The sequence below is a fragment of the Corythoichthys intestinalis genome, chromosome 4 (genome assembly GCF_030265065.1).
Source record: "Corythoichthys intestinalis isolate RoL2023-P3 chromosome 4, ASM3026506v1, whole genome shotgun sequence".
NCBI lineage: Eukaryota > Metazoa > Chordata > Actinopteri > Syngnathiformes > Syngnathidae > Corythoichthys > Corythoichthys intestinalis.
The window spans coordinates 56,429,080-56,453,980 of NC_080398.1; the positions used below are offsets into that span (position 1 = coordinate 56,429,080).

General features: G+C 40.5%; 2 protein-coding genes across 3 annotated transcripts in view; one reads left to right on the forward strand and one right to left on the reverse strand.

Moving 5' to 3' along the window:
* Positions 1-10,854, forward strand: part of LOC130914348 (intermembrane lipid transfer protein VPS13B-like) — a 625,421-nt gene extending 614,567 nt beyond the window's left edge. For both annotated transcript variants that reach the window (XM_057833447.1, XM_057833446.1), the window contains exons 65-68: positions 3,119-3,221; positions 4,418-4,586; positions 4,665-4,745; positions 7,124-10,854. In XM_057833447.1, coding sequence (XP_057689430.1) covers positions 3,119-3,221; positions 4,418-4,586; positions 4,665-4,745; positions 7,124-7,372 — 602 coding nt within the window. In that variant the 3' untranslated portion in view covers positions 7,373-10,854. The remainder of the gene's footprint in view (positions 1-3,118; positions 3,222-4,417; positions 4,587-4,664; positions 4,746-7,123) is intronic.
* LOC130914349 (regulator of G-protein signaling 22) overlaps positions 5,934-24,901 on the reverse strand; it is a 48,548-nt gene continuing 29,580 nt past the window's right edge. Inside the window, exons 15-21 of the mRNA XM_057833449.1 lie at positions 21,743-21,781; positions 21,107-21,265; positions 17,625-17,804; positions 12,363-12,533; positions 12,149-12,289; positions 11,673-11,772; positions 5,934-7,965 (exon numbers count right to left, since the gene is read on the reverse strand). Coding sequence (XP_057689432.1) covers positions 7,874-7,965; positions 11,673-11,772; positions 12,149-12,289; positions 12,363-12,533; positions 17,625-17,804; positions 21,107-21,265; positions 21,743-21,781 — 882 coding nt within the window. The 3' untranslated portion in view covers positions 5,934-7,873. The remainder of the gene's footprint in view (positions 7,966-11,672; positions 11,773-12,148; positions 12,290-12,362; positions 12,534-17,624; positions 17,805-21,106; positions 21,266-21,742; positions 21,782-24,901) is intronic.

Consider the following 24,901-nt stretch of genomic DNA (forward strand, 5'->3'; position numbering starts at 1 on the left):
AATAAAAGTCACATCCTGTCAGTAGTTTGGTCTGTTTTATGGTGGCTTCTTCACCACAGTCTGTCTTCTGGGCTTGAAAGTGACAACAGGTCAGCTATAAGAACACCAGTTTACCCTCCCCCCATCATCCAAGGCAACCCTGCCCTGCAAACACTCAAGATACTAATTGGAGCAATCCAACCCTGTGGTTTTGTGAGTGTGAATGGGAACGACTAATGAGGGCCATAGGACCACAAAAGACATGCTGATTAGGGTAGGATGATCCTTCTCTGGTTACAAAAGTGATTTGTATCAACCGATCCACCCTTGGTAGTTCTAGTGTTAATTTGCATAAAGGGATTGAAATGTAGACCGTCTGATAAAGCTGTGTTTAGTCGAAGGACAAAGCTGATAGCCAAAAGGTAATTGGGTTTTCACATGACCTATGTGGCGAACCACACCCAATCAGAGGGACGGCCCCTCTGTTTGGTTTCCTTCGCCATGCTGCTGTTTGCTGGAGATCATCTCCATTGATTTGTGTCACTGCATAATGTCGTATTAACAGTGCTTTGCATCAACGCCCACGGGCTCTGCAGAGTACCATTGCAGTGACATCATTAATGGAGCGCTCTGTGTTCTTTATAGCTCTTTTTCATTCGATGACTTCACTGGCTCACTGCTGCCACTTTGCTCACAGAGAGAAGGGCATGAAGGGAAATCGACCACATGCACATGAACTCATTCAGACATACACATGCCAAACATGTCTTGTTTTCTAACCTGTGTATTGACCAGACTGGGAAAGAGAACGTGAATAGCGAAGAACCGTCAAGTATGTTCTCCATTAGAAAGTAATGGAAAGAGAAGTCATCTGAACCAGAGTCAAAGTGTCGACATAATAAAACCTTTATTAACTGTACAGAGGTTTTAATAACATGCCAGCATCTTAAACTGTCATACAAATGTAAAATAAGTCAGCTACTGTTATATACTTTACGTACTGATCATGACTATATAAAGAAGGCCTAATTTCACTTCCTGTGGCGTATAAATTCGGGGAAAAAAGTGTTTCCGTTGCGCTCTTGTGATCCATTTTAAGACTGAACTGTCTGAAAAAACCTCCTGAAAGCGTAAAAACTCGATCGAAACTGAAAACCGAATATTGGAAACACTTGACAGAAAAATACATGCATATAATTCATTGTTTAAAAATTTAATTTAGTTCATTATTTTCGGATTAATGCCCTCTGCCTCTGGCATTAGTTCTACAACCCCAGAAGCTCGAGAAATTGTTTAAAAGGTGCCGATTCTGAAACCCCATGGGAGGGTGCGTTCTTGGTGTTTTGTCAAATTTTGCACCCCATCAGAAATTTCAACTCACGGCAGGTTTGGGACACTCGAAAAATGGGTCTCACGCCTCCAATTGCTAAGCTAAATGAGATCTCGACGTACGTTTGTGTGGAACTGTAGTTCAACACAACAACAAAAAAACTATTCCGTTTTCACCGAAACTAGTAAAGCTCTTTAGAAGGCTATTACAATCTCCCTTACACTTTAAAATAAGATGCCGTTTTCTTGTGCAACAAGCGTAGTTCACAGAGAGCCAGGCGAGTGGGCTGAGTTCTAGCAGCGACGAAGCCGAGCGAAGAAATTCCCGGCCGGACTAAACGGCGACTGGGTGTGTGGATGTCGCGGAATAAAAGTGACAAAAAGAAGTAGTCGTGCTATAAACATAATATACTAAACCTTGGCAAATGCAAATGTATGCATTTAAATACTACTCTATTTGTATACTGTTCGCTTGATTAAACTCCAAACTACTCACGCACGGGCTCAAATGCACTGTACTCGATGTGGCGTGTAGAAGCGATGAAGCAATTTTTTTCCCTTCATTTAATTATTTATATAGTTTCTTTATATATTTCTTTAATACCTCAAAATACCTCCGGAGACATGTTGGCTGTGAGACAGTCATGTTAGCTCGCCATGTTTTGATTATATTATCACAAGCTAATGTCCTTCACACTTTTGGGTGCTAAACTTTCGGCCTTTTCGACGGTGCTATCAGCTCATATGTCCTTTTAAAAAGGAGGATTTTTTTATTTCTATTAGAAAAAAGTTTCAGTAAAATGTTACACGTCCTGGTCTATATGCCACAGTTACAGTGGGGCAAATTGTGCAAGTTCTCCCACTTGAAAATATTAGAGAGGCCTGTAATTGTCAACATAGGTAAACCTCAACCATGAGGGACAGAATGTAGAAAAAAAAAACAGAAAATCACATTGTTTGATTTTTAAAGAATTTATTTGCAAATCATGGTGGAAAATAAGTATTTGGTCACCGACAAACAAGCAAGATTTCTGGCTGTCAAAGAGGTCTAACTTCTAACGAGGTCTAACGAGGCTCCACTCGTTACCTGTATTAATGGCACCTGTTTCAACTCATTATCGGTATAAAAGACACCTGTCCACAACTTCAGTCAGTCACACTCCAAACTCCACTATGGCCAAGACCAACTAATCTTTTCAAGTAGGAGAACTTGCACAATTGGTTGTTGACTAAATACTTATTTGCCCCACTGTACATATTGCCACAGTTAACATCAAGGCTTTGGGCCTCTTTTGACCTCGTTTTGAGTTTGTAAGGTTGTGACTTCTGATTAAACAAACTAGATGCCAATCAAAATATTTGTTCTTCCTTTTCCCCAAATTAGAATCGATAAAGACTCAAATCGTTAAGCAATATCGATAATGGAATCGGAATTGTAAAAATCCTATCAAATCCCATCCCTGCCACTGTATTTGATTGTTGTTTTTGAAATTCCGGCATTTCATTACCTGTTTCTCAGTTCAATATTTTGGTTTAGCAAATTAATAAGCGGCTTCAAACTGTGTTTGGTTCCTGCCATAATTATTGTTAGCTTGATCAGTGTCTGTATATTGTTATTGCATCAAATTGCAAGTCATTTGAGCAAGTTTTATTTTAGAAGTGTGTGTCAAACTGGTAGCCCTTCTTATTAACCAGTATTAACCAGTTTGAAAAAGGTTGGAGAGCCATTTTAAGCTACACACCTACACATTAGAAGCTGTGTTCTTCTAAGTGGCCTCAATGATTTGGAGCATTCTTTGTCTCCTGTCAGGTATCCTCCATGGAGCAGGACTGTGGCAGCTTCCGAAACAACTTTACCTGCCAACGGAGGAGAAATCTGCCGAAGCCCCCAACAGTCACCTTAAATATGTTTGGTATGATCCTCCCCACAACACCCCTCTTTCTTGCAGAGACACCTTTTTGACGGTCTTAAAGCTGAGTGTTGAAAGTAGACCATGTGGGCTTTTGTTTTTCTTGGATTCTCTCCAGAATCCCGTGTTCTTTTTCTCCCACTTACCTCTCATCATTTTGGCTGTCTTGAAGGGTTCATTAACACCACCCCACTCCCCGAAAAGTCTGTTTGACCTTGATTCCACACATGGTAGCCAGCCTGCCCTTCCTTGTTCTCATCAAGCCGTGTTAAAAGGTTTTTTTAAGCGCACTGCCAAAGCCTGCAGCTCAAAGTCGCGAGCTGTGAGTGGATCCAGAGAGATGCCTTCACGTGGAGGGGGGACATGTTCCTCTTCGGGCCAGATGCGTTGGCGCTCCATCACCGAGTAGGCGTGCTTACCTTCAGCTTCTGCGTTATTGAAACGTGATCAGAGACACGGCGCCGAATCGCATTTTGGCCTTCGCTCCGCCATTTCCTCTCGGAGGAATGCTTATAATATTAACAAAGATTATTAGAGGCCCGTCTCCAGAGTGGAAGACTGGATTGCATTTTATAATGAGCTTTTCCACAATGTAGTTTGGTTCCCATAGTAATGAAAAATGTAGTTTGAATTTCAGCCGCGGATGGAAACTGCAAATCTTACATTTGACATTTCCTTTGGAACGTTCCGCCTCAGATGTCGACACTAGGAGGGGTTACGGTATGTAGCGTTAGTAAATACATGAATGTTGAGACAATTCTCCCCGAAGGCGTTGTTGTTTTAGCATTTGCACCGAAACTGGTTTCAATCAGGTGTCCATCAATTATTTTTACTACTGCAGGTAGCCCATACACTTGAAGGGTCAGGCGTTTTGAGCCCAGTTACACAGAACAGGAACAAAGTGTCCCTTGCTGCTTCTCACATCTGCTAAGCAATTGGAGCACCTGCCTCTAAAGTAAACACTCCCTCGCCGTCCTTCCCCGCTGAACACGTCTGTAATAGGAGCCACACGTTCTGCAGACATGTCAATTACAGGATGTATCCAAACATGTTGTCACTTGTTTATGTGTGTGGAGTCAATTGGGGCACTTTGTGTGGTCTTTAACAGAAGTACGTGCGTACAATTGTATCTTTTGTTACATCGTGATCAAGTGTGAAGTGACAGATACTAACTAGTTGCCTGTTCTCGGTGGCCACAGGAAAATGCTGCAGTCATTAGGGCGACCGGAGCTGCACATGGCACTGGAAGTTACTATTGTCAGCGGGTCTGGACAGGAGCACGCTGGGTGTCTGCTACTTACCTCGGAGGTTCTCTTTGTGGTCAGCCTCAGCGAGGACACACAGCAGCAGGCCTTCCCCATCACAGAGGTAAAGACCCACGTGACTGAAGGAACACTTCCGTCTTTGGTATGAGTGTAGTGAATGTTGCTGCTGTGTCCTGTGCAGGTGGAGTGTCATCAAGAAGCCGGACAGCAAGGGCAGCTCACTCTCACATTGCAGCAGCAGACAGTAGCCAGTGAGACAGAGGTGAGACCACCAGAACATCTTAGAGAAGAACCATGCTAATCATTAGTGGTGTTTCGTGAACATATGTATCTGAGGAATTTCAGAACTGCAACTCACGATTATTCATAGACTTCACCATCAGTTGACTAGACAGCTCCTTTACAGACATTGCACCACGCCTTCCCTGGGGGGCCGACCCAGGCAGAGGGTTGAGGTGGCTTTCATTGTGATAAACTCAAACACAAGCTGCGTTCAAACGCCAGATTTAGGTGGAAAAGGGACAAAGGTTTTACTGCATACAAGCAGACATGAGTGTCTTAAGAGTGATTTGGTCAAGGATTTAAGGTAATTATTATATAAAATAGCCCTGCGCATGCACTTTGAAACGGGAAAAAAATGAATGGGAAAAAATTTGCGTAACTCTAGCTTGAAATATTTATGTAAAATGAATGATAACTGCCCGTTTTTTTTTGTTTGTTTTTTTTTTTTTTTGCCTTAACCAAAATGTTTTATGTTCATATTTATAGAAATTGCGGGATTTACAAGAATTTTCAACTTAAAAAGCTCCTTTTTTGTGTGATGGCTGCCATGTTGTATGTTCTGTCCATACAGAATAGCGTAACTTTACATTCAAATGGTCAGATAATTTGGCCAAAAAAGTAGTAATATATGCGTTCATATTTAAAAAAAAAAAAAAAAAAATTCGGATTTTCGGGATTATGTCTTATGTAACATTTCAATCTAAAAACGACGAGGGCCAGATAGCCAGGAAGACGTGCTGAGGCAATAGTAACATCAGAATTCAACATAAATAAGTTGTGATTGTATATAGAAAAAAATGCAAATGTTGCTTTTGTTCAGTAGAATTAAGATGATTCTGCATGCTCTGCTCAAGCATTAAGTTTCTGATGTAAAAAATGTTGTGATTTACTAGCTGTTGAAAACTTATGTTAAATATTGCTATTGATCCTGAAAATATAGGTGATAATCTCTGCTTTTGGTGATTTTTGTGCATGCACATGAAGACACATTTATGCCTAAGCAAGGTGACTGTTTTGGTCTTAGGTCGCTAGCGGCTTTGGTTTTGAAAATAGGCTCCTTGTCCTGTCAACTGATAGTGAAGTTTATGGATTATTTTTATTATCGAATAATCAAATAAATGTCACTTTTTTAAGTTACTTTCGGCATATAGTAAGTAACAATGAAGACAAAATGGATTAGTATTTCCTTCAAAATTAATATTTTATTCCATTTTCTTAAAGGTAGCCTACAACTGTACTGTTTCAAGTACATAAAACGTGTTAGTTTTCAATAAAAGTTCTGAGTATAGAACAAAAACAATTCCTGTTCATTCATTTATTTTCTTAAACAAAATTGAATATGGTGGAGGCACACTGTAATGAAACAGTTGTTCATAAATACAGTTCAAATCCAATTTCAAAGCACACTCTTGTATGACAATTTACAGTTTAATGGGAGTATTTGTGTGGTTTCTTCATAAAAAGAAATGAGACAACTTTACTATCTAACTCTTACTACTACGCTTCTCCAAAACACAATACAAACGGACACTTAAGACACTGATTAGCAATGTATCATCAACAAAGAATACAAACAATACATTTGGCTTCATTAACTAGCACACTAGATCTAACAACACAAAAGGCAATTTAACTCTCGACGCCTTGTAATACAGTACAGCATCATTGTATTGTCCTCGCCAAGACGTTTGAGCTAGGCTACGAAATGACAATGTCAGATGTCCGCGTGGTTTGCTGACTTTATTCAGGTGCTCATTGCATCAACAGTTGCAGAATGTATCTAAAATCAAAATGAAATGAGTTTTATAACAATCCACATAAACTCACCCCAAATATTCGACCACAATTGAAAACGCACAATAAACAGTATGAAAGGTGTTATATACGGGCGTTGCCTCCATGGAATTTTCACAAGCAACAAATGTGCGCGCAGGCTGGCAGCTGTAAACTATCCCCTCTCTCTCACTTCTTAGTGTGTACATGCGCTGTTTCTCACATGCAGAAGTACTATCGGCGCCAAATTAAAAACATGCATCACAAAACAAAAGTCTACATTAGAATTTTTTCAAACCGACTGAAGACAAAATGCCGGGCGAGACTTTGTCGTTGTAAAGTCGAAATCACGTAAGTCGGGTACGTCGTAACCGGGGACTACCTGTATTATTGATTCAGCAACCTGAGTGTAGCAGTGAACTCTCTCTTGCTCTAATCACTGGCGCACGCGTGCAGCCTCACATTACATACAAACAAGGACCCAAACGGGACTGCTCATAGCTGCCGGGAAAAAAATCGATTAGTTGTTGCACCTTTACTAGAAGGCCAACGTTGACATAGCCGTGCTGTTTTGTCCTCTCTCAGGGCGAAGGTGTGCGAGAGCGTCTTTCAGAGCTGCAGTATCAGCGTCTGGTAGAATACATCAAGCGAGCCTCCCACTATTTTCCTCCCTCCGCTTCGTCACTACAGCTGCAGCCTCCGGTGACGCTCGCTGAGCCGCCGACCTCCGTCGCCAAGTCTTACCGCTACCTGGTCGAACCTGCTTTTGCCAAGGTTTTCGTCAGCAAGTTCACCATGGTAAAGGATAAAGCCTTACAGATTGGATTCCATTAATATGTTGTGAGAACTTCTGCACTTTTTAACTGACCCAATAAGAACTATGCTTTATAAGTGTATACCTTGTGTGTTAATACACCTCTCAAAAATGCCTTTGTACATCTGTATTTTGTGCTCAGCAGCCCTATGTAGGACATAAAAGCGAGAGTAAATTAAGCAACAAACACCAGCTGCCAACCAAATGATGTAATGTTTCACAGTAACACTGTTTGTCACTGTACACTGACGCTAAGCCCTCGTGTTTTTGCCTTTTAAAACATTATTGTACCCCTGGGTTCTGTGTAAGGTTTTGCTACTATGCCTTTAAAATTATATTTGGACACAATTTCTAATAAAAACAATGTATTTATCACAAATCACTGGGCAGATTTGTGTATTTTGGTCATTTGTATGTTCTTTTTACATGTTTTTGCCTCCCACCAAGAGGAGAGACAACTGTTTCCTTTGGTTTCAAATGCGTTTGAGTAACCCTGCAACACCTCATTTGCGTTTTTGTGTTTACTTCCCGTGTCGTGATCGGGAGGAGTGCTGTGAGGTCGACCGGTGGCTGTGTCTGCTTCCTGTTGACCTCACACTGCTGTCGGAGGATGCTGAAATGAAAGAGTAGTTTTGGTTCCAGTTCTACTGTATAAACCATGACATCCCATTGAGGCAGAAAGGCTTGCTTGGGAGCCACTTGGGCTTTAACTGCCAGGTTAAATAAGATTTTTGGAAACCAAATTGGTTTTTACAAGTTTAATGGGTGTCTTTTGTTTGTCCGGTTACAAAGACGAGTTACATATGTTGACAGATTTGACCTGATATCCCTTCGTAATCAGTAATCATACATAATCTGCCCGTAATCCTGATATACAGCAATTGTTAAACTGTGCACCAAAACTAAAAAGTCGTTGCCCAAGGATTCAAATCGTTTTCAGGATGAAAGAATCGCAAGCGTTAATGTAACAGTCCGGATCGGAGTCACCCACAGCCCTTAAAGCAGTAATGTGATGTAAGGTTGGCCAACCATGTTTTTGAATAATATCAATGGCTAAACAGTTATAAGCATATCTTCGGTTTTTGTTTTTTTTTTTCTTACGCAACCCTTCTAGATTCTTTGTTTAACCCATAGCAACGCCCTTGACAACGAAAATGCTTTTCTTCGGCAATCTTCGGAAATTACGTCACACCGGGAAGTGCGAGGGAAGTCCGCCATAGAACAGTATTTGTTGCATTGCTTCTTGGTAAGATGCCATGGCGGTGTGTGGCGATGTTTTGTTCTCACTCAAACGAAAAGTTGTATGAGTGGCCAAAGGATAGCAGGGCACGTAAATGGACATCTTTCGTTCGCACGAAGCGAATGAATTTCACGCGATCATCGAGTAGTGTTCTCTTCTGCAAACACTTCGAAGATGCCTGCTTCCTTAACCAATCTGCTTATGATCAAGGATTTGCCAAAAAGTGTGATTTTTGGATAGATGACTGATAACTTTGTCAAAGCAGAGCTGCCAACTGTTGTGGAATGTACAGTAGAAGCTAGCGACGTTAGCCGAAAGCCAACTCGTGGCAATAGTCGTGGCATAGTTGTTGTTGTGTTCGCTAGTGTTACGTCCCAAGGACGGCTCGCGAAGGGTGTAACATAAAACGAGCCACACAATTTCACAAGTGGCACAAATTTATTTACACAACAATCGAACTCGCAATGAATATGTACAAAATGTGGATGAAGCGTGGCTTCAGGGTAAACCCAGGCCAAAACAACAAACAAAAGGAATCTACACTACATGAAAAAGAACAAAGAAAAGACAGCCACTAACCTAGCTTCTTACGCTAAACAAAACAGGAGAAAATCGGTTGAACAGAAATGGCGACTTACCCCTACTTGCTTCAGTGCTCTTATTTACAGTGGTGAACAAAAACAATCCAATAACGAATAAACACAAAAGACCTCATCGAAAAAGCGGGAGTGTATCAGACTAGCGATCAAATGCAAATGAGCGTGAATGGCGAGCAAACAGCTGGCGAGGAGGACCGCGGCAGAATCCTGTCAAATGCGACCTCCCAGAGCGTTGACAGCGGCAGGTTTGTTTGCGTGTTGGCATTGAGTCAATCTCGCAGCGAATCAGCAAGCGGCTCAAGTCACGCAGTGAATCATGGGAAATGTAGTCTCGGGACAACACTGAAGTGGTGCTTTGTAATCTGTTCGCTTGTGTGAAAAAACTACATTTCCTCACGCCATTAGACGACACTTCCTGCCGAGAGCCCCAGCTACTGTTAGCTCCATGTGTTAATAAAGAAACAAAGTTGTCAGCACATCGTGTGTTCGATACATTTGTCAACAAAAAGCTCATAATAAGACACTATGCACAATCCGTTTAAGAGACGCTGGGACTGGAAGAAATAGTAGCTGGTAGTACGAGGCGAGGCGGAGATGAGCGAGAAGCAAAACTTCGCGGACGAATGTGGCGGCAGTCCGCTATTATTTTGTTTTATTATTGTTGCCACAATAAAGTGGAGAAAGCCATCAAGGACTCATCTCCTTCTTTCCCCCCAACGTTTTTATATTATTAATTTATATGCACGAGAGCTGCCGGATCTGCCAAAATGAACATGCAGTCTGATTATTATTTTTTTAAACAATGTCATCAGATAGACAAAAACATAAAATTATGTGCAAATGCCTGCATCTTCAAATCATGAAAATAATAACAGCCTATATCTTACCAATCTTGTAATCTCGATGGGTCTTGTCTCCATTCCATGTCAGGTAGTCTAGGCACATTGTTTGCATCTTGATTAGCGTCTGGCTAATACATCTTAGGTCCAACATAAAATTCCAACCTCCTCTTCTCCCTCCAACCCTTCAAAAACTTGGATCTCCTCCCTTGCGCTCGATCTATCGCTTATATCGCTGTTTGAATCATTGTTTGAAGGGCTTTGTATGGCGGCCATATGGAGCGCTGCCATCGCTGTTCTCGGTGTGATGTATCACTTCCGGGTTCGTCCCCTTTCAGGCTCGAACTTCGGAAACGCGATTATTTTGTCAAATATACAACATATAAATTTTTTTTTCATGCTTTATTTGTTGGACAATGTTTAATTACTTTACTTGTGACCCTATTTGACATGTTATGAAATTACTTCACATTTCTGCTTTAAAGGGGCTCGACTTCAAAATTAAAGCCAAACTAAGTATTGCTTTGACATGCATACATCATTTGTTGGGCTTTTATTGTGATGTTGGACGACGTGTTTCCAAGATTGAAGCGGCGAGCATTTTGGTGACGTTATGCAGTGGCTACGATGGTCGGTGGAAATATTGGATTGTACATAAAACGAACCAAAGACTGAGGACCCTTGTCCATGAGGACTTTGCTGCTATATAACCTGATTGCCTGGAACAAACATTGCAAGTCAAGGACGTTGATTTTTCTGCCTGAAGAACATATTCACAAGATGCCCTTTTTTTTTTTCAACGTAAAGTGCATGTTATAGGTATTGGATTCATAATAAAACACGAGTTTTACTGTGTGTTTTTCCATTTATCGTGATCCCTTTACCTCAGTTTATTTCTTTCTAAACAATGCTCAACAATAAACAGCCTTTATCTGCTTGAAAATACACTAAGAATGTCAATTTATATACTGTAATTGTTTATGATTGATTTCTACATTAATACAACTAGAATGCCCAGGAGAGGTCCGTTTGGCCTTTCCCGAGACAAATGCCCATGCTCCTGAATTCCCTGGGACTCCTATTAAAGATTTAGGTTGGGTGGTCGTTCGGTAGGTCAATAAGTATCTGCACTCCATTTCTATCATTTGATACAACAACAATACAAAAGTTAGATTTACATCATTTGTCAACATAGCCACTCTGTTTTTCAATGCACTTTGTGCCAGCTGCTGAGCTACTGGGACCAACAAGTATGCCATATTCCAAGTCACTTAAATCACCTTTCTTCCCCTTTATGTTGCTTTGAACATTAGAACATTGTCTTGGCCATGCCTAAATGCATTGCGTTGCTACCATGTGATGGGCTCATTAGAAATTTGTGTTAACAGCAGTTGGACGGGTGAGCCTTAAAATGTGGCTGGTGGGTGGGTGTACTTTTTTTTCTAGATTGTTTCAAATTGAACATTTCCAAACTAAAATCATAAACATAAAATAACTTTTGTCTTTGGAAATATTGTTTTGGCACTGAATCGTAACCCATGCATCTAGTCTTATGTATCTAATCGGCCTGATGCTAACTATTAGTATTAGTATTATTATATATATTAGTATTATTACTAAAAATAGTCTGTGTATAATGTACCTGAGTATGTAGAGAATGATGCTTCCTTCTGACTCTGTCGCCTTAGTAGCACTTCCTCCCTTTTAAGAGCTGCCATGTATTTTGAGTAAGACCACGACAACTGAGAAAACATGCGATTCAATCCAATTAATGACTGTTTTGAAAAACATTGAATATCATGGAAATTTCCTTTCCATAATAAACTTTCATAGATCAGAATTAAGGTCCTCTATTTCAAGTATTTCTTTTTACATAATTTAGGCTAATAATCAGCTCATAAAATCCATGGAAATAGTAATTGATTGAAAAAATGTATGAGCAATGAATATGATAGTTTAAATGTTAGCATATAAAATCAAGAACTTTTTAATGTTCAGAGTTTGGGGGAAAATATATGTATATTATCAGACATACTAGTGGACTACAGCGCTGCTCTGGTTCAAACAGAATTTGAATTTTTCCCTTGAATGATCGATCCTTTGACAAAATGATCTCACCGGTACTTGGGTAAATGGCATCAAGCCACTTGGTGTCTTCGAATCTCTACTTTCACCTCTTCTTTTTTCTACTCCCCCATCATCATCATTTCTGACATCTGCATCCTCACCAGAACTGGAATCTAGACTTTTCACATCTTCCTGTAAAAAGAGAAAGAAGAACACTCTCATATAAAAATGACACGCAATCATTATATATCATGGTGTAGCGTACCTTAGCTCTCCTTGCTTCGTCTTCCTCCTCCTTCCTCCTTTGTCGCCGCACTCTGGCTTTGTGTTTGAGTCTTTCGTCCAGAAGCCTTTCCAATAGCTGATCTTCATGTACGCTGCTCCTGAGCTCCTGAAACTCGGGCCAAAACTTGAGCAGCTCACTGAACACAGACATCTGCGAACAGAGGAAATGCCTGGCATATGGTGTAAAAAATGTAAAGAATTATTTGCGCTTTTCTTGATTGCCGACTTATCTTTTTTCCCCACACTTAAAAAAGCCTTTTGGATACCTCACCAATATTAAATGATTATTTTTATTTGCTAAGAATGGGGTAATGTAAACCTGTCTGCTCCTACCCATTATTAAGGGTACTGTGAGATGCTACAGCAAGTGACATTAAATGATAGCAGGACATATTTTGGACACGAATCCATTCCAAAAAGTGACAGAAAAGGCTTGATAATGCAATTAAATCCTAATTAGTTTTCCCTTCTCAGCTGCCTTGGCTCTGCCCACTAAAAAATCTCTAATCTGAAGATGACGTCACACCCAGAATACTAGTAGAGGCAACATGTGCTAGCTAGCGCAGCACTAGAAAGCTAGCGATGTTCCTACCAGAATTGCTGAAAAAACGTGGTTGATCCCAGATGTATTGTTTTTGTTTTTTAATGGGGGAGGGGGGGGGCATAAAAAGGTAAAAAAAAAAAATAATACAGCTAGATTTGAGTGCCAAATTCATTTCCTACATGGAAAATTACATGAGTGCAGTTATTTTTTATTTTTTGACGTGGTCACCATTTCATAGCACCTTTAAAAAACTCAAGTTTTAGCCACTGTTTTTGAAAAGCTGCTCTAAATTCCACAAGCTACACTCAAGCCTAATTTCTACCAGGTTTTCCAGATAACTTAGCAGTACTGGCAGCTCCTGGCAATGCCGGGTTGGGCGATCGCCCGGGGCGGCAAATTGCTAAGGGTGCATGCATGCAAGTGATTGTCTACTATTATAATTGCCGCCCCTAGCGTTGCGAAGATGTCCCCTGCAGACCACAGTTAAGCCTGAGTGATGCTTCTGCGTTGCGGTGACGGCGTAGCGACTATGGCGTCAATGAGCATTCAATAGTTCTGCGGCAAGGGAACACGTTGCTCTGTAATTCACCGCCAAGCCACTAGAGAGTAGTGTGGTGTGTTTGTACGGTTTTGGGGGACTCTTGTCGACTTCCACCACAAAAGAGACTCAAAAAAATCCATCTTTATGAGACAGGCGGCGATGAGGGAAAAGTTTACCCCGGCTGTCGCGGCCATAACAGCGTCATCTCTGTTAGTTATGTGTAAACAAATTGTTACTTTGCTATCAAAACCTCTATTGGTCTTGTTGTTTATGTTATTTTGTAAAAGAAAAATATTATTCAGATGTTTGGGATGTAACTAAAGCAAAAAATAGCTGTGTTAAAGTCAAAGTTATGTTTGAAATGTATGTTTTTACAAAAAGCTCAATTTCTCAGTTTTTTCATCAGAAATTAGAAAATTGCTCAAACTAAGCTATTTTCTAATGCTGATTTCTACAGAATGGAAAAAGATATGAACTTTTTTTCCGCTGAAAGAAGAGAGTCTAATCTTTCTTTGGGTGGGTTCCATGTTTATATAGCAATAGAACAGAATTTTCAGTGGGCCTTGCAAAATCAGTCAAAATCCAGTAAAACGGCCGGGAGCGAAGGGGGTTGCACCGGAGAAAATGGCTGGGAGTGAATGAGTTAATGTGCAAAGAATTTGGTTTTTTTACTTAAATATTTGACCTACTTGTATAATGTATATTTATTCTTTTTGTTAAGAATTCTTAAGGTCGTTTAATAGTTTAAACCAGGGGTCTCCAAACAAGTCCTCAAGGGCCGCTGAGGGTCCTGGTTTTTGTTCCTACCGATCGAGCACAGACAGTTTAACCAATGAGGTTTCTGCTAAAACAAGCAGCACTGGGCTGAAATTAACTGACTGCACTTGTAAAACACCAGATTGGTGCAAAGGTGTCCTGTTATTTTGCTGGAACAAAATCCTGCACCCACTGCGGCCCTATGTGAAATAGTTTGGTGACCACTGGTTTAAACCTTTGATTAATTTACTTTCTATTTAATGTAGCACTTTCATTTTGGAAAATGCTCGTGCTTTTATTTCCAGTTCAGCATTTCCCGAATCATGCGTCTGCTCCCTCTATAATGTGAGTATGCCTTGTTATGTGAATTAAAGGCGCTGCACATAGATCGTGAACATTCCTCACAATGCTAGGTGGAGGATTGTGTTAAATGTGTTTTTGTGTCCATTTTTTTTAATCGTACACACTCGTAATTTCGTAGTCAGTAGTTTGTTTTTATTGGCTACGACTGTTAGCATCATATCAAAATAATTAATGGGAGCAGTGAATGTAGTACTTTGAAGGGAGCTAGCGTGCAAATGTTCACTATAGTTGGTTTATAGTTAAAATTATGTGATTTAATGTTTAATAAGCTAAACACATTAAGAGTTCTGTGAATATTCACTATATACAGTGCCTTGCAAAAGTATTCGGCCCCCTTGAACCTTGCAACCTTTCGCCACATTTCAGGCTTCAAACAAAGATATGAAATTTTAATTTTTTGTCAAGAATCAACAACAAGTGGGACACAATCGTGAAGTGGAAAAAAAATTTATTGGATAATTTAAACTTTTTTAACAAATAAAAAAGCGAAAAGTGGGGCGTGCAATATTATTTGGCCCCCTTGCGTTAATACTTTGTAGCGCCACCTTTTTCTCCAATTACTGCTGCAAGTCGCTTTGGGTATGTTTCTATCAGTTTTGCACATCGAGAGACTGACATTCTTGTCCATTCTTCCTTGCAAAACAGCTCGAGCTCAGTGAGGTTGGATGGAGAGTGTTTGTGAACAGCAGTCTTCAGCTCTTTCCATAGATTCTCGATTGGATTCAGGTCTGGACTTTGACTTGGCCATTCTAACACCTGGATACGTTTATTTTTGAACCATTCCATTGTAGATTTGGCTTTATGTTTTGGATCATTGTCCTGTTGGAAGATAAATCTCCGTCCCAGTCTCAGGTCTTATGCACATACCAACAGGTTTTCTTCCAGAATGTTCCTGTATTTGGCTGCATCCATCTTCCCGTCAATTTTAACCATCTTCCCTGTCCCTGCTGAAGAAAAGCAGGCCCAAACCATGATGCTGCCACCACCATGTTTGACAGTGGGGATGGTGTGTTCAGGGTGATGAGCTGTGTTGCTTTTACGCCAAACATATCGTTTTGCATTGTGGCCAAAAAGTTTAATTTTGGTTTCATCTGACCAGAGCACCTTCTTCCACATGTTTGGTGTGTCTCCCAGGTGGCTTGTGGCAAACTTTAAACGAGACTTTTTATGGATATCTTTGAGAAATGGCTTTCTTCTTGCCACTCTTCCATAAAGGCCAGATTTGTGCAGTGTACGACTGATTGTTGTCCTATGGACAGACTCTCCCACCTCAGCTGTAGATCTCTGCACTTCATCCAGAGTGATCATGGGCCTCTTGGCTGCATCTCTGATCAGTTTTCTCCTTGTTTGAGAAGAAAGTTTGGAAGGACGGCCGGGTCTTGGTAGATTTGCAGTGGTCTGATGCTCCTTCCATTTCAATATGATGGCTTGCACAGTGCTCCTTGAGATGTTTAAAGCTTGGGAAATCTTTTTGTATCCAAATCCGGCTTTAAACTTCTCCACAACAGTATCTCGGACCTGCCTGGTGTGTTCCTTGGTTTTCATAATGCTCTCTGCACTTTAAACAGAACCCTGAGACTATCACAGAGCAGGTGCATTTATACGGAGACTTGATTACACACAGGTGGATTCTATTTATCATCATCGGTCATTTAGGACAACATTGGATCATTCAGAGATCCTCACTGAACTTCTGGAGTGAGTTTGCTGCACTGAAAGTAAAGGGGCCGAATAATATTGCACGCCCCACTTTTCAGTTTTTTATTTGTTAAAAAAGTTTAAATTATCCAATAAATGTTGTTCCACTTCACGATTGTGTCCCACTTGTTGTTGATTCTTGACAAAAAAATTAAATTTCATATCTTTATGTCTGAAGCCTGAAATGTGGCGAAAGGTTGCAAGATTCAAGGAGGCCGAATACTTTTGCAAGGCACTCTATCTGTATGTTATTCACCACATACTAAATGAGCTTACATACATGCATGCACACCTGCACATCAGCCCAAAAAAGTATTTGATTTCATCTCCTGTGCTCTCTAACCAGACCCCGTGTAGTTAGTGGTCAACACATCTGAGCCATCTAGTAACAAGTCGAATCTTCCACATTTTCTTTATTATTTCTACAATATAAATGTTTGTGATGTTAGATTAATATTCATTTACACATAATTATTGCTGTGCACTTTCAACTGGTTTGATAGCGTTAATGTAAGATTCTTGGCAAGTACTGTGTTTAGGTTGGGTTGTGCTAATTATATTTCATGCACTGTATTTTGTGGGTCAACCATTGTTTTTTTGAGATTTTTTTCTCAAAGCGTCTTGTCGCCCAAGGCACCATATAGACTAGAAATACCACTGTGTTTGGGGATGACTTCATTATGCCTGCGATCAAGGATATTTGCCGTTTTAGGAGAGGCCGCTGTTAACAAGGTCAATTCAGCATATGATGAGTTACATTTTCCCTGCACTTAATGTTCATTTTTAGCCAAGTCGTGTTATTTTATATTTACTGTAATTTTTTGCCACACATTGCGGGTCCATGAAAAAAAGGCCTACATCAGACCGGTCTGTTGTGCAAAAAAGTTGGGGATCATTGTATTATACCATCATGAAATATTTGCCACCCTCAAAAAGGTTCTTGGCCCCCTCTCACCACTCCATTTTTTTTAGATCCACCCTTGGTAATGTGATCAATAAATATACATTAGCCTGAATAACTGTAAATTATTGTCATCAACATTTACCATGAATATTATCAAAAAGGCTTTTAAGTCCCTCAGCATGACAAGCCCGCTTTTACATGTTGAATTTCGGCACAATCTGCCTGTGTTCTGGGACTTGTGTTTGAATCTCTGACATCCCTCGGCTATCATATTTACTTGTGTGCTTGTTCCGGCACTTTATGATTTACAAATTAAGCACTGCATATTGTTTTCATGGTATAAAATTGAAGATTTTTTATTCCCATGTCACCCAGCACCATGAATAGACATCGGTTGGAAAGGATTTGCAAATCATTGTTTTTTTTCTGTCATTACCTGTGCCTCTCTGAAGATGTAAGGGCCCAGTTTATGCCGTTTCTCTCTCATGCTTTGTGCCTGCTCCAGAGGGATGTCTATCTGCAAGGCTGGAGGTCTGGACGAATTGATGAAACACTTGATGATTGTGGAGATCTTTTGTTGAATAGTGGCTTCGTCACTGTGAGAATGGCAGAGGTCCTACAAGGACGGGAAAAAAAAACATGACAAAAATCCAGAGGATCCTTTTTTTAATGGATACTGGTGATTTAATTCATGTGTAAACATAAATGTGGATTATAATCCTCAAGAGCTGTTTCAGGACTAATAAGGGAGTCTACGTTGGGGAAGTCTCCTGGCAAGAATATCCAATGAACCGTGGAAAAGTCAGATTTTGAACGCCAACAATGGTATGGCCATTACTATAGGCACATGTAATTATTTTGTGTATCTTCATCAAAATGCAGTCAGACACAAACAAAAAAGACATTGAAAGAAAAAAAATGTACCCAGAGATGGGTAGTAATGCATTACATTTACTCCGTTACATTTTTTAGAAAAATGGACTTACAGTAGTTTTACCAAACAATGCTTTTTACTTTTATTTCAGTAGATTTTTGAAGTATAAACATTACTCTTACTCTGCTATTTTGGGCTACACTAGCCGTTACATTTTTCCTCTTTATTCTATATACCGACTTTATTTTTCCCAGAGATGCCGTCAGTAGCGCTACCTGTTTCACCAATAGGACGCCGCAACAATAAACACATAACTCCATTATACCATTCAGAGGTAACAATGTTTTTTCTCCACTCATGCTCTTTGGACGGGTAATGGGTCATAGTGTTATGGTCTAAAATTAATGATTTTGTGTCATTTTTTGGCATAAAATGGTCATGTTATTACGTACAAGCAACTCAGTAGGGATCCCCAACCATCAGCACCAGTCCGTGGCGTATTTGCTACCGGGCCACATAGACACAATGAGGAACGGACCAAGAGTAAACATCCACATTCCGCAACTCATGCCAGTAGATAAAAAAAACGCAGACAGCCGCTAGAAACAATACCCAGTTGCTACAAACTTCGCCCACGTTGCTACAAACTATGCCCACATAATGCTACGGTAGATGTCACATATATATAGAACTAGATGCGAAATGACTCGGTGGCATTAGTAAACAGCTGCCATCTTAAAGCAGTAGACTTCTCAGGAAGGCTCTGTTGTAGCGAACCTTCCGAGCGAACCTAATTAACTTTTCATCTAAAATACTCTTAAATAGGAAAAATCTTGACTTGAATCTTTAAATGATGAAAAAGTTTTAAAACTTTCACATGTCGAAAGTAGACAGAAGGGAAATTATGGAATAAAGGGAGCAATTTTAACAACTTTAACGGTTAATTCACAACATTAAATTAATTGAATGTAGTTTAAAGCTGCTGATACAGAATGGGGACTAGAGTATTTTAATTACTGTTTTGAACCGTTAACTTGATACTGAAATAGTAGTTTATTTAAGCCTGATAGGATTTTTGTACAATTTTCGGAATTAATGTATGAAACATTAAAAGCAGCTCATAGCTGAAGAGGGGCATCAATAATCGATTTATAATCAAATCGTAGCCTTTGAATCGTAATTGGAATCGAATCGTGAGGTGCCCTCTAGTACCTACAGTACAATAGTATATAAATTTGCAGGAAGGTGCCTCAGGGAAAAAAAATGATGGAACCTTTCTGGCTACCATCAGGACTTATACTACTTAAACATTATAGTTTGCCTCAATGGCTTCTGTTATCCGTTAAAGGGATCCTCGATCCTAAAGACATATAGTCTAATAAACCACAATTGTTCTCTTGTACTAAAATATTGTTGTTAGAAACCCATAAAATGTTAAATCAATGGCAATATTTATAATATTTAGTACATATTTTGACCGATAGTTGGCGCCATGTTTTGCAGGCTCGGAGTGATGACGTAAATGGGACGTTTCCAATGTGTACAACAATCGTGTATTGCTGCTTAAACTCGCTAAGTAAAACGATGTGCTGCTTTTGGATGCAATTTCCAGTCAAATGGAAACAAGGGGAGTGATGTGAGTCTCCACAGATTTCCTATTGACAAGAAGGGGAGAAAGGTTTGGGAAAATGCCTGTATACTGACAAAACTTCCTAAAGACCCAAGGCTTTGTTCTCGCCATTTTTCTCCTACCGCATTCGAGGCTTTTAGTCGACGACAATTTATGATATTAGCTCACCGGAGCGGCTGGATAGAAGCGGAAATACTGTTCCAATTATTTTCCCTCACAAGAAACCTCAACGCACTCTAATAGCGAGTGAAATGCGCGCAATAAAGCGCCAAAGACAAGAAACTAGACAAGAAACCGCTCTCCTAAGCAGGCAAGCCGCTCCTGTCGCTACAGCGGTAGGCAAACCTTCGGGCGTACCGATAGTCACAGAGGAAGCTAATAATTCACCTCTACTGTCAATTCATCAGGCAGTAAGTATGTCTGTTCAGTATTCACCTAATATTGATGATGCTGCCACTCAAATTGATCCAGACACGTCCGATGCAGCGGTACAGTGGCCAGCTGATGCGCGCCGAGCACTTAATATGGACTACCCTTATGTAGTTAAACGTGAGTTGGATGTACAAGACATGGAGGACACTCGATCCCAGGATTTGTTCCCATCAGATGACGAATTTAATGAGGACAGTCAGCTCAAATCCGATCCTGACTATGTCACTTGTGCATTCATAGTTTTATTACCTTCGGTAAGAGTTTATAATGTCAATAGTCATGAAAATAAAAATGCATGAATGACAAGGTGTGTTCAAACCTTTGGCCTGTACTGCATGTAAAGCACAGAACAGCTCTGGATGCTAACAATCTACATAATTATATTGGAATAACTTTGATCACGCAATAGCTCACTTTGAAGATCTGCTAACAAAAAACGGAGTTCTCGACAGCATACACTCTCTCACTCCGTTGTCATTGAGACGCACTTGCCGCAAGTATACCACCAGTTTTCCCCATCTCTTGTCTCATCAGGTATTTCCTGCTCTGCATTTTGCCTTTGCTGCTCGTCTTGTGAACGACCAACAGTGCTGTCCTTTTCTTCACTTTTCCACCCTGGTTCAAATTAGAAGGGCAGAAACGACGACATGTTGGGGTAGCTAACGTTTAACACGCTGGCAGTTTGGCAGCGGGCCATGTGACGTCACCGCACTGCATTGTCAACAAGAATGGCAACCTATCAGTAAAAATCATTTTACAAATTTTCTTAAAACATAAACGTTAAGAGGGGTTTTAATATCAAATTATTATGACTCATACTAACATTTAAGAATTACATGTCTTTAAGATCGAGGATCCCTTTAAAATAAATCGATGGATGGCCTCAGACTTTTTGCCTACTGTCTGATTAATTAGACTAATTATTTAGTTAATTAAGGTGACATGGCTGCCTGTATTCAGTATACCCAGTATATTTATGTACCTTGTACCTCTGCACCTCCAACCAAAAGAGCAAGTCATTCTCCAGAAAACCACCCTTACAAGAGACAAAGTGCTGGAACTGCAAGCAGGAAGTAGGGTTGAGGAGAAACCGTCGAAAAAGAAGGATTTCCGTAGAGGAACTCATCCACAAGTCCTGACTCTGCGGAGAATCGAGAGCAGCTTTTAAGGACATTGAAAGTGTCCCCAGAAAAGGTGTTGTAGCTTCTTGTGGTAGAACATCAAATAGAAAAATGTTAAGCAGGCTATGAGCTCACACAAAATTGAAATAATGATACTCCCCCTTCATGGAGCTGAGTTTGTCTTGTGATGACATCATGTTCATTAAGATCAAAGTCCCAATCATGTATGATAACTGTCTTGTAATCAAGCTGCTTCAAATGTTCATGTTTTCTATCTGTGACATGCCGCTGCATGAAAACAATCCAAAGACCATCAACGCAAGCTTAGTTATGCTGATGCTTTAATCTTATTTATCCTGGATCCCACAAGGGAAAATTAACATCTACTCCAAAATGGAGTTTGACAGAGCCAGCACTGAAAGCCAAGTAGTGAAGTAAATCACACGTTTGGAAATGCTTTATGCCTCTGCATTCTAACACTGTAGATGTCGCCTCACCTTCCAGCCTTTTCTTGTCTTTTGTCTTTGAGAGCTGTCCTGAATAACAGAGAAAGAAAAATGAAGAGGGCAAGAGACACACAAACAGCAAAAAATGATCAACATAAACACAGATAAGCAGTATTCTTTAGAATTGTCTTTTTACCGTCAGGTGTTTTGTTCCTATGATCTTGTAGAGATAATCTAACATTGACCTCCCCTTCACACCATTGCTATCATTTGTACCCTTCTACTCAACTCTTCTCTGGCACGTAATGCTAAACTACAACAACTTCTCCTTCTACCTAATGAGAGGATTCATGTTGCCGAACTATTTAACTTGATAACATAATGAGTGAGAGCAGCAGAATCTGTGTCCCGTGTGATACCTGATGAGGTAACCCGAGAGAGAGACAACAGTAGTGGCGGCATTTAGTGGTTTCTTACATGTAGCAGAGCTGCTAATGTGAACCTGACGTCTTATCTCAAGGCCATTAGGCAACAGGAAGAAAAGGCTGCATGCTTTTTGTACAGGAAGTTAAGGTTGGCAAGACTGCAAACCATTCAGCAAATGCCTGCAAACTTGCTCAAAAAAAAGATGCGTGTCAGTTAAAAGACATTAACAATATGTATGGCCAATAAACAAGCTGGCACTTGCAAGCCAATCATTTTTCTTCCAAATTATAATGAAAGAAATATGGAACTTCTGATCTCAGCATCTTGGGGATATCTGGATTTTCATCTACCGGTTTGAAATGAAAAGTCCTAACAGCCCTCATCGCTCATTTATGACATCCTGCAAAGGTCATTTAAGACATTCATATTTTCCAATGTTGGTTGTCAAGTGAGAAAAAAAGCACATCATTATCATCTACTAACCCAAAGGTTGTGGGTTCGATCCCCTGTTCTAATGATCAGGTTGAAATATCCTCTAACAAGATACTGAAGTGTCAGTGAGTTTTTGCCCCACCAGTCTACATGTAATTTGCAGAGGTGGGTAGTATTGAGTTAAATTTACTCAGGTAACCTTTTTAAGAAAAATGTCACCAAGCCATACTTTTTATTTTTACTTGAGTAGATTTTTGAAGAAGAAATGCTACTCTTACCCACTTCTTTGGGCTACGCTAGTCACATTTTTCCTCTTTATTCTACATATTAACTTTTTTTTGCCAGCAATGCCAACACCAGCTGTACCTGTTTCACCAATGAGACGTCGCAACAATAATCACATGACTTCATTATACCAATCAGACGCAAGCTTGCCATTCTATGAACATGCGGGCTTGTTCAATCATGTGGCATCTTTAAAGCACCATCAAGAGTTAAGTATTTGACATGGAGTGCCGCCCTCAACATGACTCGAAAGCATGGATTTTAACCTCTCTCCCAGTTTTTATTTGGCACCGATTGACCACGGAAAACTGAAGATATGATCCTTTTAAAGTGCCTATGACAGCAAAAAGCATGTTTATTTCACATTTCACGTGGTATTTTATGCTCCTGAATGAAATGGACCACTTGGATGTGTGCGGAAACGATCGATATATTTATTCAATTTTTTTAATCCCACGCCACGGAAATAAGTGACTTCCAGCCATAGTCTGGACTGAGGAAGAAGGCGAGTGTGACGTCAGCAGACTAATCATCTTCACTATACAGCTATTACTATAGTATGCAGAATGACTGCGTATTCTGCTGATTTTGTGGATTAATTTGTTTATTTTTTGCATTACGCCAGCCCAATGTGCTTTAGGCTTTTTGTGCTCCACCAAGGAGAGGCGTGTCAGCCTTTTCGGGTTTCAAAAAGATCCTGTTCACCGCGAAGAATGGGCAAAACACGTCCAACAACTGTGGGACCCTTGGACAGACGAGGAAGTGAATAAGCTACGTGTTTTATATTATGTCAAATACTGGGATCATGGCACACGTTTTAATAAGGAGTTGTCTTGCATTTTGTGGGTGACAATGGTCCCTGTCCACCGAAAAGGCGGGAGTGGCCGCCTCCCTCGGCCGACGACCGGTGGCTTGTCGCACACCATGGTCGCCGGCTAATGAGCGCCCGTGCTCGGCCAGCCACGCGCTCTCCTCTGCGGTTCTCGATTGTGTAGAGCACAGATGTCAAATCGGTCCTCAAAGGGCCGCAGTGGGTACTGGATTTCATTCCAACCAAACGAGATGAATACCTTCTCACCAATCTGGTGTCTTACAAGTGTAATCAGTTGATTGCAGTCAGGTGCTGTTTATTTTAGTAGAAACCTCATTGGTTGAACTGTCTGTGCTGGATCTGTTCGAACAAAGAACAGGACCCACTGCGGCCCTTTATGGAATCGGTTTGACACCACTGGTGTAGAGACTTCCAGCCCTCTCGGCCCTCTCCGTGTGCCTGCCGAGAGAGCACTATCCTCGGCTTGGGCTCGGGCAGCCACGCGCTGCAACGTCGGCCGGTTTGTCTACCGAGAATGTGCCGTTTTCGGCGTTCATTCCCCAGGTGCGTACCTGGCGACGAGCACTCCTGCCGGGGCCGCAGCAGGGGAATGACGAGCCGAAACTTGCACGCCATATCACTCCTGCACGTATGTGACATGAGTAAGGGTAGTTTTGTGTGATTTTTCGTTTTCGAAAGGTGAGGGAGAGACTTGGAAGGTTAGCATGTAGCATAGCGCTCACACTCCTCTTTTATTTACACTTTTTGTCTCAGAGTCCCCGCTGGGAAATGAAAAGAGCCAGACTAACTCCAGTGGCATCAAATACCGTTCAGGAGGTTTAAGAAGTTTGCAGTTTTGACCATTATGCAGTAATTTCGCCCTGTCGTACTGAATAAATGCATTTCTAATATTTCATATTCATTTAGCACAAGACCGTGATTTGTCATGACCATACAATTTATTTAGCAATCGGGAAAAATACTTAGATACAAATAATATCCTGTAAAAATATTGGAGTAGAGAGAAAAACTGTTGAAATTTTACAGTATGCTCTAGTCATCAGCCAAGTGTTTGTTGTGATTCTAAATCTTCCTCCACTTCCAAAAACGACTCAAACATATATGGTTTTATGCTTCCTCTGGATCGACAATATCACTTGAAAGATCCACACTTGAACCATAATCGCTGAAAAACGCTTCCTCCTCCATTGGGCTGAATTCTGAACTCACTACTCCTCCGATGTCATCACCCAGAT